This window comes from Xylocopa sonorina, chromosome 1 (assembly GCF_050948175.1).
Source record: "Xylocopa sonorina isolate GNS202 chromosome 1, iyXylSono1_principal, whole genome shotgun sequence".
In the NCBI taxonomy this organism is placed as follows: domain Eukaryota; kingdom Metazoa; phylum Arthropoda; class Insecta; order Hymenoptera; family Apidae; genus Xylocopa; species Xylocopa sonorina.
In genome coordinates this window covers 12,031,129-12,045,194 of record NC_135193.1, presented here as the reverse complement: position 1 = coordinate 12,045,194, position 14,066 = coordinate 12,031,129, and the positions used below count along the sequence as shown (strand labels likewise).

General features: G+C 44.0%; 2 protein-coding genes across 4 annotated transcripts in view; both read left to right on the top strand.

Annotated features, from left to right (window-relative positions):
- Window positions 1–12,589, top strand: part of Glurb (metabotropic glutamate receptor B) — a 98,849-nt gene extending 86,260 nt beyond the window's left edge. For all 3 annotated transcript variants that reach the window (XM_076894415.1, XM_076894405.1, XM_076894424.1), the window contains exons 4-15: window positions 3,165–3,309; window positions 7,270–7,521; window positions 7,717–7,891; window positions 7,967–8,073; window positions 8,145–8,294; window positions 8,406–8,539; window positions 8,799–8,957; window positions 9,475–9,641; window positions 10,172–10,548; window positions 11,138–11,289; window positions 11,364–11,571; window positions 12,025–12,589. In XM_076894415.1, the coding sequence (XP_076750530.1) occupies window positions 3,165–3,309; window positions 7,270–7,521; window positions 7,717–7,891; window positions 7,967–8,073; window positions 8,145–8,294; window positions 8,406–8,539; window positions 8,799–8,957; window positions 9,475–9,641; window positions 10,172–10,548; window positions 11,138–11,289; window positions 11,364–11,571; window positions 12,025–12,236 (2,238 nt within the window). In that variant the 3' untranslated portion in view covers window positions 12,237–12,589. The remainder of the gene's footprint in view (window positions 1–3,164; window positions 3,310–7,269; window positions 7,522–7,716; window positions 7,892–7,966; window positions 8,074–8,144; window positions 8,295–8,405; window positions 8,540–8,798; window positions 8,958–9,474; window positions 9,642–10,171; window positions 10,549–11,137; window positions 11,290–11,363; window positions 11,572–12,024) is intronic.
- Window positions 1–14,066, top strand: part of LOC143423311 (mitochondrial tRNA-specific 2-thiouridylase 1) — a 171,935-nt gene that overhangs the window by 105,831 nt on the left and 52,038 nt on the right. The gene's annotated exons all lie outside the window — the stretch shown is intronic.

The following is a 14,066-nucleotide window of genomic DNA, read 5'->3' as shown; positions in this document are numbered from 1 at the left end:
CATTCGCGTGGCACGTGACGCGAAAGCGTGACCTTACGTCGGAAAGGGACGCGGGAGCTCGTTGCAACGAGACGCGTAGAAAAAAAGAAAAATAATGGGACCAGAGGGAGGACGATCGATCATCGGGCGATGGTCCCGTGCGTACGAATATTTTCGAGAAATTACAGAGTCGACACAGCGCGTTACACGGTACAACGGGATCTTCGAGGGGCTGATAAATATTCAGTGAGATACGATTCAAGGGGGTGGCCTTGCCTTGTATTATATTATCGGCCTCCGCGACGACCATCTCTCATCTTTCACCCTTCTGCCTTCATTGCTCGTTAACAACTGGATGTATGCATGTTGCGGTGGCGCAAAATTGCCGTTCGCGTGTAAAAAGGGTCAAATTCAATTCTCGTACGATTCGAAGTAAATGGAAGATGTATCACGTGCAGTATCGATATTGAAAACAATGGAAGAGCCAATATACAGAGTGATCGTAGGGTGACAATAGTTCGTACTAAGTGTACGTTCGATTAATCAAATTTATTGTAACCTATTTCAGACATTTTTTAACCCCTCCTCGAATGACCGTGTGTTCGCGTACCGAAGTTAAATTGCGCTGCACGCCGTCGTCTTCGGCCGTAATTTATCGGGACTCGTCACGTGCATTGCTACGGCGGAAGAACGGACAGGTGTATGGCCAACCGAGCGCCATTGACCCAGATATTGATTCAGCATTGACTTATGCGCGCCCTTTCTTCTAACCCAGTCTCCCGCTCGCGCGGTCGGACGTACCCGCACGCCGCGCCGTGAAAAATACATTTCCTTGTTGCGAGCCGAGGATGCGCCCCTCCATTTTTATGCATTACACGCTCTACAAAGCGAGGATGGAATTGGAAATTACAATAGAACGGGAAACGAGGCATGAAAAATTAAATACCACCCCCAGCGGCCGTTGAACATGAATCGAACGTAATATCCCCCTTATTCTTTTCTGTGCCCGTGGCGGAGGAGAAACGCGTTCTCAAAAAGCGACGGTGAATGCATTACCGCGTAAATGATACTGCGACGTTTAATATTGAAATTCATAACTACCATTTGTACCTAAAGTGGTTTGCCGCAATAGCGAAGAATGAAAGTCATTAGCTGCAGCCCCGGACGAAAAGATGGGTTCGTGGAAGTCGAACGAGAACGCAGGAGGGGCTAATGTAGAAAAACCTCAGCCTGTGGGAGGGGGGAGGGGCAATATAATTCAAAGAAAAGGAAAAGAAAAGACACGAGATGAAACGGAGGAAATAAGCTCCGTGAACCCTCGGGCTATAGGCTTTAATTCATACCACTCGAAAAGAGAGCAGCGTCGGGCTTCCTGAACTATTAGCCCGCTAAAGGACTAACCGCGACTCGTTTCTGAACAGTAACGACCGGCTTGGATCATTATTGGACTGTAAAACCCTCTACAGGGTCATCTCGAAGTTGTAACAGTATCACCGTTAGAGCCACGTGAAACTTGCGATATCGTCAGTAGCGGGATCATCTCCAAGTTGGAAGTTCGTGGCGCTCGGGCCATAAAATTCGGTAGCAGCCAGCTTGAGGACACCGAACCTCCAAGTCCGCGACTCCAAAATCGCAGGATCCGCTCGAGATTACCTCTGAGTCCCTAACTCCGTGATCTCAGGATCAGACCGCGGATCTGGAGTAGATCTAGCACCCTTTGAGTTCACTTCCCTACGTACGTATACCATTTAGATGAACTTCCCTGTATTCCGAAATGAGAGCATTCTTCAACACCTGGCGCTGAAGAAACAGAAATAGGTCGAACACCTTGGAAGAATTACCGGAACGCTTTACCCCTCGTCACGATTTAAAGAAATTGCTAGCTCGCAAGGGTGGAGGATAAAAAACAGCTGCAAAGCGCTGGTACGTCTTCGAGTGAGAAACGAGAAGAAGGTAGATGTAAAATAACGCAGACGAAAAATCACGACAAACTCCGTCAGCCTAATAATTCGCTCTGCATCTTGAACGATACCCTCCGGTGATTTTTGCCTCGGCGATGCCCGCCGCGCAGTCTTCGAATCGCTCTCGCAGCGTGAAGCATGAAAATTTGGCATTTCCTTCCTCCATTCCCGTCTGCTGGTTCATGTCGTGTACTTCGTTTCGATAAAACGCTTATCCTCGCGTCGTCGTTCGAAACGAATTCGAAGAAAGGAACGACTGTGAATCATATTGCCGCGTATCTCTCTTCCCTCCGCTTTCCTCTCTCATTTTCTGTGCGAAGCGAGGTAACGAGCGCGCGGTAAATAGGGATCGTTAAAAACCACTTAGAAACTGATGAATCGGCGGTCCCCGGTTGTAATTAAATAAAAGGTGCGCGCGAGCATCGATAACTCGGTTCGACCGATTTATAGCCGGTGTTTAAACGAAACGGCGACGGAGAAATTAATCCTGGCGTGCGACAGGCTGCGTTTGACATCTAAGAGCAGATATTAACCCGGGCTGCGGGTAACGCGTAATTTATTTCCAGGGGGTCGAATCATCGGATCACGGCAATCTGTCGGTCGAGATCGGAATCAGAACCGGAGTAATGGCGGTTCGAGCAACACGGACGGACGATAGAAAAGTTTAGCATAAACGGAAATCGATATCAGAGTCTTTACGCCACGTGAATTAAACTATATTCCCCCGGTGGATTTGCGATTCAAGATCGACCAAAAAAAGGGACGTCGATTTTTTATTAAAAAGGAGACCACCCTTCGCTCCTTTCATCTTTTCTCTTCGCCTCCCTCCAATTTCTCATCAGGGATCGGCAGGCTCGTTCGAGAAATGAATTCCGGTATAAAGGTCGATTCGACGTTTCTTAGATTTCCCCTTTCTTCCTCGTATTCCAATTGAAACCCACCCGTCCCACGGCCGTCGTAGTTACCCTTGATGTCACGTTTAAGCGCGTAGTTCTCCATTAAAGATCTCTGATTCGCGGAGCTGCACATTGCGCTCTTTGAAACGAGCTTCCCTTCGCCTCCGGCTCTCCCTCTGCCGCCCCTTTTTATCTTTCTCCCTTCGTCTTGTATCCTCGTTTCAGCCTCGTTTAAGCTGGTAGCGATACAAACCGATAAGAAGAACGAACGCGCGGAGGAAATAGAAATTCCTGGCTCGTTCTGAAAACGTTCCTCGTTTGATTACAGGCGTTCGAGGAGCTGGAGGAGTTGCTGGGGAAGAACGACATATGCATCGCTGTCAAGGAGAAACTGGTGAAGGATTCTGGTGTCGCGGAGGAAACGGCGTACGATAACATTGTATTAAAATTGTTAACCAAACCGAGGGCTCGAGGTAAATATACGTGCACATCCTTTTCTCCAAGTATATCGCGATTAAAGGGATTTAATGGAACGCGGTGGTTGTAAAAGATTGTAGTTTTATGCGACAGTTTGGAGCGGGGAGCAAGGCAAAGATGGTAGAAAATAACAGTGGAGCTACATTGTAAATGAAGAAAGGAAAGGAATTACGGGAATGTTCTATCTTTGGATATATAGTCGGGAAATAAATCCCGGAAATAAATTAAAGATACGATGGCAAACAATCTCGAAACCGTGAGATCCACTTGCAACGGCCTTCCGATTCGAGCGAGTCGATAGCAGCCTGTCGTAAATTGAAAATCTCGCGACTCGAGAGATGTAGCTATCGATTCGCGCGCTACAACCGCGTTGTACCCACGCGTAAATAGCTCATATTGCGCTCGAGGGAATGAAATATTATTAACAATATTTTTATCCATGTCTATAGAATACTACGGTTCGAGGTGGTACATGAAAATTGTAGAAAAATGCTAACAAAATTTATCAGTGTAACGCATTCGCAAACGATACTCGCGTATAAGGAAACCAGTTTCGTGGCACGTTTCAGGATTCAGTTTCGCTCGCCTCACTTATTGAGAAATATTTCTAGCCGTTCAATCTTCGCGAGCAATCGACGAATTTCTCCGAAATTATCCTTCGAGACTATATCGATACGATAAAGTATAGTAATAAAGAGTAATACGATCGATAAAGAGAGGACTCGATCCGTCGACATGAAATTGAAACGGAGAAACGCAAAGCAAAGACGTCCAGAAAGTCAAACATAATAAGGGAAAAGTGAGAGAGAGACTTTCAGCTTTGAGGATAAAGATTCTTATCTTAACCGTGCGTCCGTAGCGTCATCAAAATGAGAAGGGAGCAAGACGACCCGGTGTTTTGCCGGATAAAACGTGAAATCCTGAAATTTCATCGACTCGCCCTATAACTTCCCCGTTCCTTTGAAATGGCACCGGTAGAATCGAAGTATCGAATCTCTGCCCCTTTATTCCAGAAGAACGTTTCCGCTACGAGGTAGAACCGGATGTTCCGAATCAGGCATAACCACTCTCGAGTGCAATCAAATTTTCCAAGCAAATTTTATCAAACGAAAATTTACTCGGTACGAGTATTTATCGTTTAGGAAGACGCGTTCGCTTTATCTGGAATTGAGACGCGACGTTCGCATTTCCTTCTAAATGTTGCCTATGTTGTTTTATAGAATATTTCGCGCGCGTTGTATCCCCCCGAGGAAGCAAGTTCGACGTATCAAAGAATCTATAAAGTGTCGAATGTTTCATGCATACAAAGTTGAAATTACAGGCACGCGAATGTACGGCACTAGTTAAGATTCAGCTATGTATAAGCCGTTTCATAGGAATGGCGTTCGCCAGGGGACCCTTAGAGATCATTTGACTTTCCACCAGACTGTAACTGTCTGGAGACACTCTAGAGCCCCTATCTCTGTCCATCGCAGTCCCCTCCTCGCAACATTACTTTCTACCCATTCCCGCTAAGTTGTTCACTCCAAACTATAGTAAACCATTCTGATTTCCATACACTTCCGGGAAATTCTGGGAACTCGCTAGAGACCAACAACGATCCGGCATACTTACGGATACGATGGTAAAATGTTTTATATGCATGAATTTTCTTTACGGAAACACGTCGTACATATATATTTGTATGTACGTATACGAGAATATTCTAAGCTTAAGAACCGTGTACTAAAATAAAAGCTCGCGAAGATCAACGTTTCAATTCCCAAACGTATCCGTGGTAAACATTGATTATTAATTTCTATACGATCAGACTATTTTTATTAGAACGAAACCAGGTCGTTCGTAATTTCAACGGAAATGTTCTCATTTTCCATCGGAAAGGAGAATTACATAAAAAACAAAGCGTTTTTCCGCCTCGTCTGATCCACAAACATTAGGAATTCGTCCATTTCAAACGTTCCGTAAAAATCTCCGGATAATTGAAGCTTTTTTTCTGCTTGTCTCTTAATCAAACGAGACACAATGAAAAAGGGAGTTCACAGGAAATCTGGAATTTAATTTAATGCAATTTGTGCGTATCGTTCCTTTGCCACCGTCTTAAGCATCCGCCTTCAAGTGACTTAATTAATTTCCATGCAACTGAGATTCACGGAAGCTTTAAGCTCCGCTTAATCCCTTTCTTTCTTGTACGACATTTTTTACACCTCCTTTTGCCTTTGTCTCGCGCTTAATTCCAGAGTGATAAACATACTATTACGGCTTTTACTTTAAGGAAGCACATACGTTCTATTTTAAACGAACAGTTCGACTCTAGTTCGATGGAAAACTCGCGAGATATACATGCAAATGCATTTTCGACGGAAATTGATCCGTGAAAAAACATTTCTTGAATTTTCGTTCGCACATGCTCCGCGTTCATCCCACCATTTTTCTTCGCGCACCCGTTCCCTTTTATACGCTGCACTGCTTCTTGATGAAGCCTCGCGTAATCTAGATTCCCGTAAGAATAACCTCGCGATGAACAACTAGCCGCTTTATACGGTTACCACCTTTTTCCCTCGCGTCGATGAAAACCTCGAGACCTTCACCGCGTCTTGGTCGAGAATGGGGTAGATCTCGAGGACGAGGGTGCTTTACTGCTTGTCGATCAGTTTCGATAGAGCTTTCTAGTACACCTCGACATCGTGTGATTTCAACGTTAAATACCGTGCTACGTAAAACTGAGTTTCGCTTACAAAACAGCGACGAACAGCTTACATCCCCCTCGAATACGCGCAATTCCGATCTATCCGAGTAACCATTTGTCATCGAGAAAAGAGGGGAGGCAGTTTCTAGAACTGTTGTCTGTTGTTTGAGAAAAAAATGTGAAACAGTGAGGGAGTATTGGTGGCACATGGTTTCGAGTGAGAGTTTTTCGTGAAATTCCACTGAGAAGGTGAGTGATCCATTTATCCATCGAGATAATCTACTCGAGATCTACGAGAGTTAACGTTCCGTTAAATTTCGAGAGACGGGTCTACCTGTGGAAGATTATTAAAAGTGCTCGTGTTCGTTTCAACGAGTATCCAGTGTAATCACTGTTGGATACTTTCTTCTTCCTTTTATAATAACTTCTAGTAGAGCTGCACGCGAAGAATCATTTGCATTCAAAACGAATTCGTGATATCACTGAGTTTCCGTTTCGCTATTCAAGTAATTGTATCGTTCACAGTTTCAAAAATATCCTTGTCTGATGATGGATAGCCTCCCCTTTTGACATCCCATTATTTTTTTACGCGACCAGATATAACCAGTTTATATTTTGCTTGACGCGTGGTCACCTTTCTTCACGCGACACGTGAATGCTAATTAGTGTAACATCGAGATACCACGGTCATTAATCTTCCGCCCAGCGTATTAGCAACTCACTGACAGCATCGAGATTTCACTGTTACGACTTTAAAGTGCAGGTTAGCTTCCTGTAATCGCGTGTTCTGTACAATCGATCGGAATGCGTTTAAATCGTGGGAAGAAGATCTGAGAACACTGTGACGTAAAAATGACCTAGCAGAGCGACGATTTCGCAGAGAAGTTCCAATAGAAGCATAAGAACTTCTATCGTGATCCACGTAATGGACGTTCGCGCACGAGTACTCCTTTCTCATTGAGAACTTAATAAACGATCGCTCAAAGAAAATTAAACAATGCTCCTGAATATCGAAAAAATCGCCAGTTCTTTATTTCGAATGATAACACTTGATCTTACTCCATCGAGAAGATAATAGTTGTAACCGTCTCATGAAACTTGTAACTTCCATTTCCATTCCCCTTGATTATTTTCCCTTTCCATTTCTTCGCTATTTTTCCCACCAACTATCCGCGGATTTAGTCATTTCGTGTCTCGAAATACGAATAAGTTTTGTGAATTCTGACACCGTTAATTAGCTCGCCCCCTCACCATTGTCCGTCTGTGTCAGGATGCATCATATTCGGCTCGGATCAAGAAGTTGCCGGAGTTATGAGAGCGGTCAGACGTTGCAACGCAACCGGCGCGTTCTCCTGGATTGGCAGCGACGGATGGAGTGCCCGAGGATTAGTCAGTAATGGTAACGAGCCGGAAGTCGAAGGTACACTGTCGGTACAACCTCAAGCCAACCCTGTCAAGGGTTTCGAAGAGTATTTCCTGAATTTGACCGTCGAGAACAACCGAAGAAATCCGTGGTTCGTCGGTAAGCGGGCAGCTCGAACACGCGAGCCACGTGAAACTTCGCGCTCCAACTTCCGCGAGTTACTCGCGAGCTATCGTTAGACTTCAACCGATCGAACGAAATTACCTTCGAATCACTCGTGGATACTAGAAATATCGCTCGCGTTCTTTCAATTTTATTCTTAAATACGTAATAAGTATCATTGGTTGATTTTAGAATTCTGGGAAGATCATTTCCAGTGTAGATACCCGAACGCGTCGAAAACCCCGTACAATCAGAAGTACACGAAACCGTGCACGATGAAGGAACGTTTAACCAAGCAGAACACGGCGTTCGAGGATCAGCTGCAGTTCGTCTCTGACGCGGTTATGGCGTTCGCATACGCGTTTCGGTAATCGAATCGTTTTCAGAAATACAACCACGAGCTTACTAATATTGCCCCGTAAAATGTCGGTTCTGTTTACAGAGATATGCATAGGGACCTTTGCCAAGGGAAACCAGGACTTTGCGACGCGATGAAACCAACCAAGGGTACGGAGCTTCTCAAGTATCTTCGAAAAGTAGACTTTGAAGGTGAGGGAAAGTTGAGACGTAACCGTTCGTCTCTAAAAATCTCGATACTTTACGGAATGGAAAAATTCAAGGGTTGAGCGGGGACAAGTTCAAATTCGACAAGAACGGGGACGGTCCGGCTCGATACAATATCATACACTTCAAACAAATCGAGCTGGGCAAATACAAGTGGATCCGGGTCGGCAAATATCTCGAGGGTGAATTACGATTGAACATGTCTGGTAAGTCATGAGATTAGTCGTTTCTACAGGGACCGCGTACAGCTGCTCTTTCCATTCTTTTCCGGCCCTAAACGGGATTGACTCGCCTGCCTATTCGCATATTCCTTGCAGAGATCCAATTTAGACTTGGACATCCTCAGCCACCCGAAAGCGTGTGCTCCCTGTCCTGCGAGGTCGGCCAGGCAAAGAAATACGTGGAGGGCGAGAGATGCTGTTGGCACTGCTTCAACTGTACTCAATATCAGGTCTGTGATCGCACCCGTGCGTGATCGTTCAGTCACCTAACTTGAAATGTTTTCCCGCGCGACGATCGTTCGGTCACCCAACTCGAACCGCTTCCCTTTACCCGACAGATTTCACGTTTCCCTCTTGCTCCTCGTTCCTTCGCTGTTTCCTACCGACTTTAAATATTTTTTTCAACGAGCTTCCGCTTTTAAGCACTTCTGCTCCCGAAAATGTTACCAAAGCAAGTGTCATTTCAATACTTGAATGCGTATTACATAGATACGAGATCCGAAAGACGAGACCCAATGTATAGTCTGTCGACAAGGCACGGTACCGGACGAGACGCACTCCGCTTGTCGTGATATTCCTGAAGAGTTTCTGAGACCAGAAAGCGGGTGGGCGATAGGGGCAATGTCCTTCTCTGCTACAGGAATTTTGGTAAGTGTTCGCCACGAAAAACGGTTGCAATTGCGGGTCGAAAAATGTAACGAATGGTACGATCAATGGGAAAGTTAGATGATAAAAATCGGTTGCTCTAAAAATTATATATCTGCTGCGATCTGAAGCAAACGCACGGTTAAACAACCACGAGTCGGGAACTTAACAACCGCGCAATAATTTTAACCAACAACGCATTAAACCGACAGTCTGCGGATGCAACTGCCACCACAAAATCCAGCTGTATTTATTGATCCGAACTTTTTTCACCGCTCGAATATCCCGTAAATATCAGAACGCAGGCACGAGGTTGCAACCTGTGAATCAACGGGAACGAAATATTCTTCAGTAGCCATAGAAAAGGTTTGCGTTTCGTTTCGAGCATCGACGACAAATTGAATGGTAGAATGTAATTTACGATGCCCATTAAGAAAATAAGAGTGAATACTCTGAATGAAACTACTCGAGCTATCAAGCCACGAATACTAATTCGAGCAACACGTTTGACTGTCGACAGATAACTTTCTTCGTGTGCGGCGTGTTCCTGAAACACTACGAGACGCCGGTGGTGCGCGCGTCTGGACGCGAGCTGTCCTACGTTCTGCTCTCCGGGATACTGCTCTGTTATCTCGTTACGTTTGCTCTCGTTCTGAGGCCGACGGACATCGTTTGCGGCATTCAAAGGTAAGGGGTTCAAGGTCCCCCCACATCTTTCTCTCGACAAAAGAAATGACTCGTGGCCGATGGAAAAATCCAATTCCTCGCAGAAACTGCTCGGCCCGCCGGCGGTAAATTGACATTAACCGTGGAACACGAGCGCGATGATCGATCGGCGGAAAGCTGATAAAATCGGGGAAGGGGACGAAATTTCATCGCAGCAACTGAATTACGCGCGATTCAATTACGGGAAATCAAAAGAAGAATATAAAGCGGAGCAGCGAATCCATTTAGGAGTCAAAGTTGCACCTGCTTCCAATTTTGTTAAACGTCCTCGCGTTCTCAAGCAACCCTCGTAACTGGCAATGTTTATCGATTTCCGAAATCGTTCGATTAATTATGCGCTCGTGTCGCGTAAAACTGGTTCCTCGATCTCTTTCGCGGTATTTACAATTCTACAGAACTCTGGAAAACCGTTCGCTGCGATGTGTTTCTTCTGTAAGGCTTTGGCATATAAAATATAAAATATAGAAGACGGTTGGCACGATGTTTGACAGATTCGCCGCTGGTTTCTGCTTCACCGTCGTCTACGCGGCCCTTCTAACGAAGACAAATCGAATATCGAGGATCTTCAACGCGAGCAAGCACAGCGCCAAAAGGCCATCCTTCATATCACCGCGATCGCAGTTGATCATTTGTTTCGGGCTGGTATTCGTGCAAATTTTAATTAATGGCGTCTGGATGATAATCGACCCGGCGAAGGCGATGCATCATTACCCGACCAGAGAAGATAATTTACTCGTTTGTAACAGTTACGTGGACGCTAGCTACATGATCGCGTTCGCCTATCCGATTATGTTGATCGTCGTGTGCACGGTGTACGCGGTGCTCACCAGAAAGATCCCGGAAGCTTTCAACGAGAGCAAACATATCGGTGAGTATACGATTGCATCCTGTATCGAGTACATCGATACATTGACCGTCGTGAAATTTTCCGAATCGTCTCACCGACTATTGTGCCTTTTCCGATCCTGCGCGTCGTCGTATCTTCTTTTATACCGCGTCCTCCACAAACTATGTCACTCTCCTATAGATACTCGCTACTGATGCATACACGATATTTCCCTCGAGTGAAAAATTTGATGAGCACCGTAACGAGACGGGTGGTCCACGGTTGGAAAATTTCGGTCCTAGACGTTTAAAGGCTACTACCAAGTTCGAATATAACTCAAGCACAATCTTCGGGCGATAATTCTAGAACTAAGGGTAGAAGTTTCTGTTCAGTCATAAAGTTCGGCTACTCTTTAGTAGGATGCTCTTGAATGCAGATAGAATTGCGAGACATTAATGAGGATAGTTCGGCTAGATTTGCGTGAAACGAGACAATGTAGAAACGTTGCGCGCACCCTTAATTCGAGGACCCCCTTTGTTCGTGACATAATACCAGCGAGGGATTAGTATCAACTGGGAGACAAAAATTCAGGCTGTTAAATTCGTAATAAACTCTCCTGCTCTCTATTCAGGTTTCACAATGTACACGACGTGCGTGATATGGTTGGCCTTTGTGCCGCTGTATTTCGGGACTGGGAACAATGTTGCGTTGAGAATCACCTCGATGTCGGTCACCATAAGCCTGTCCGCGTCTGTCACTATAGCGTGTCTCTTTAGTCCAAAGGTAAACCGCTGCGACGAACTTCGAGTCGGATAAAAGACAGGGGATTTTTCACACGCCACCTTTCTCTCCAACAGTTGTACATCATTTTAATACGACCGGAACGAAACGTACGTCAAAGCATGATGCCAACCAGATATGGCACCACGAAAAGTTCAGCAGTCACGGCTACGAACGCGTCTAGCATGATTACACCGGTCACATTGACTGCGGCTATGTGCGACCAGAACAAGGCTGTTAAAAAACACATTATCGCTACCCTAGATTGCTCGACTCAAAGCGAATGTGAGTATCAATCGAAACGGAAAGATTTCGAACATTCAAACACCTTTCGTATAATTATTTTCGAGCGATTTCCTAATTTAATTTGCACATAATTTGTTCGAGTATTTATAATTCACAAATTCTGCGAATTAATTCTTTAAGCGACGACGGTGCAGTTTTCCTCATTTTCTTTCGGCTCGGGCCACGTTTTTTTCGCAGAAAAAATCTAATTATTAACTGAGATTTTTAATTAAACAGCCCGACAAAAACTGACGATTTCTCGGCCCAGTTTGCAGAGAAACACCGCGGGCAAATGTCTGCTTTCTAACAAATCTGCTTACCAGAGAAAACTGCTCTAAATAACGTAATACCTCCGAGATTTCTCGCAAACGCGTGCCTCTCTCTCCACGGAGCTGAATATCTCGAGATACCGGTCGCCCCTGTACGATTGAGTAAGAAATATTCTCTTCGCAGATTACGAGCTGGAGGTGAAAGATCGGAAGAACGGCAAACCATCGCCCACGGTCGTTTCGCGATCGACCCAGACCTCTAATAACAACGACAAGGACTCGAATGCGGTGGTGTCGAGCAAAGAGTCGAAGGAGGGTACGACCACCACGAAACCGCTGAACAACAACGCGAGAATAGGAAACGGACCAGTAAATCAGAGCGACGTCCCGTTATAGCAGCAAGTTCCCCGAGAATCGGCTGTTCTGCCAGCGAATTTGAAACCAATTTCAAAAGAGCCCGTACTAGTTTAACGAGATATAAAAAAAAAAAGAAAATAATAAGAAAATATCGTCTCGATACACATTTTGTAAATAACGACTGAAGAGTCGTCGAAAATTCAACGCGCATCGTGTATTGGCTTAGTACGCGAAAGCTAGGCTTCGATTGATGTTACGGTTGGATAGCAAAAAAACGACGATATTCTCGCGAATGGAGATTGATGAAAGTGGAAATTTATCTCGTGTATGAACGGTAATAAGTATTAATTAATAAGGGACGTTAATAATAAAAGTATAGAATTATATTGAACAAATGAGAGAAGAGTAATTAAAAGAAATTTTAACGAATAATTATCGATTATGCTGATTACTGTAAACACACGGGATCGTAAAGGCGCTACACACAATACACACGTACATCAAACTGCACCGTACAAAACGTATAATCATCGATCATAATTAAGTATTAAGTGGCGTTTCAAAAACTGCTCTGGTTTCTTCTGTGATCATAGCGTAATGCATGTAATAACCACGTGAAATTGCGCGAACCTATTTTGTACATATACACACTATCATCTCATATCGTCTTTGCACGTTAACATAAACGGCTCGTCGGTTGATGGAATGAATTGAAATGTTGTAAATATCGACAGTAGAATTTCGTTATTATGTAAAAAAAGAAAAGAAATAATAACTAAAGACGAAGTACGTATCCAAAATCGTTGCCAAATGTGAGAATACGTTCGAATTTACGTCAAAAGACGCTATTAATAATTTTTTGTAAAAACAGAAGGAAGGAGAGTAGAACAAGAATTGTTCGATATACGAAGAATATCATTTACCAGAATTTTTCTGTATGTACATAGATTCCTCTCTGTAAATACTAAACAAGGTAACACAGGCGTGTGTTATTAAGCAATTCGAAGTTAGCGATTCGCTTAAGGAGATTGTTACTATACGAACGTAGACCCTTAGGTAATCTTTTTCCCTTCTTTTCGAATCTTCTCTGCAGACCATAGGAATTGCTACACGTAGAAATAAAATCGCAACGATTGCGTAGGAGATATCGCGCGCGAAACGTTCTCTCCTAACATCTAGTCGCTCTAATTTTAATATAACTTTACCGCTTGGTCTTTCTATGGAGGAAGAGGAAATATAAATATATATAAACGAACGAACGAAAAATTGTACCGTAGACTCTAATGTATATACGCACGTTGAAAAATTGTAAATTAATCCTCGAGTAGAGTCGTAATCATGCGATAAACATATCCACTTCTAACCCGTGTACGTAGCTGTTTCTCGATAGTGATACACGCCATAGTTGCGCAAGGATGATTATTGAAAGTTATCGATTACTTCAATGAATTCGTTCCACACGGTTTTATATAACGCCGATTTATTCTTTAGATAAAATTTTTAAACGTTTTCAATTTTTATAATACCACATGGGAATAGTTTTCGTCAAACTTTGAATACAAATGAGCCCAGTATTCATCGTTTGGCTTAATCCTGTGTTTCAACAACGACACTCGACAGTTGAAAATTCTGGACTTAATAATTTCATTGGGAAAACGATACTCTGGCCAAGTGCGACGAGTCTAAGCGTGACACGCACCGTGTACGTGGTTTTTCATAACTGTTTTACTGTGACGAACACGTGTGTAAATAAAGTTAAAAAGTAAACGATTGTACATACTACGTAAGGGACACCATTAAGTATTAAGGCATGAAACGAAAATGTTAGTTCGTACGGAACCAATTTAGCCGTTAATTAAACTCCACGTA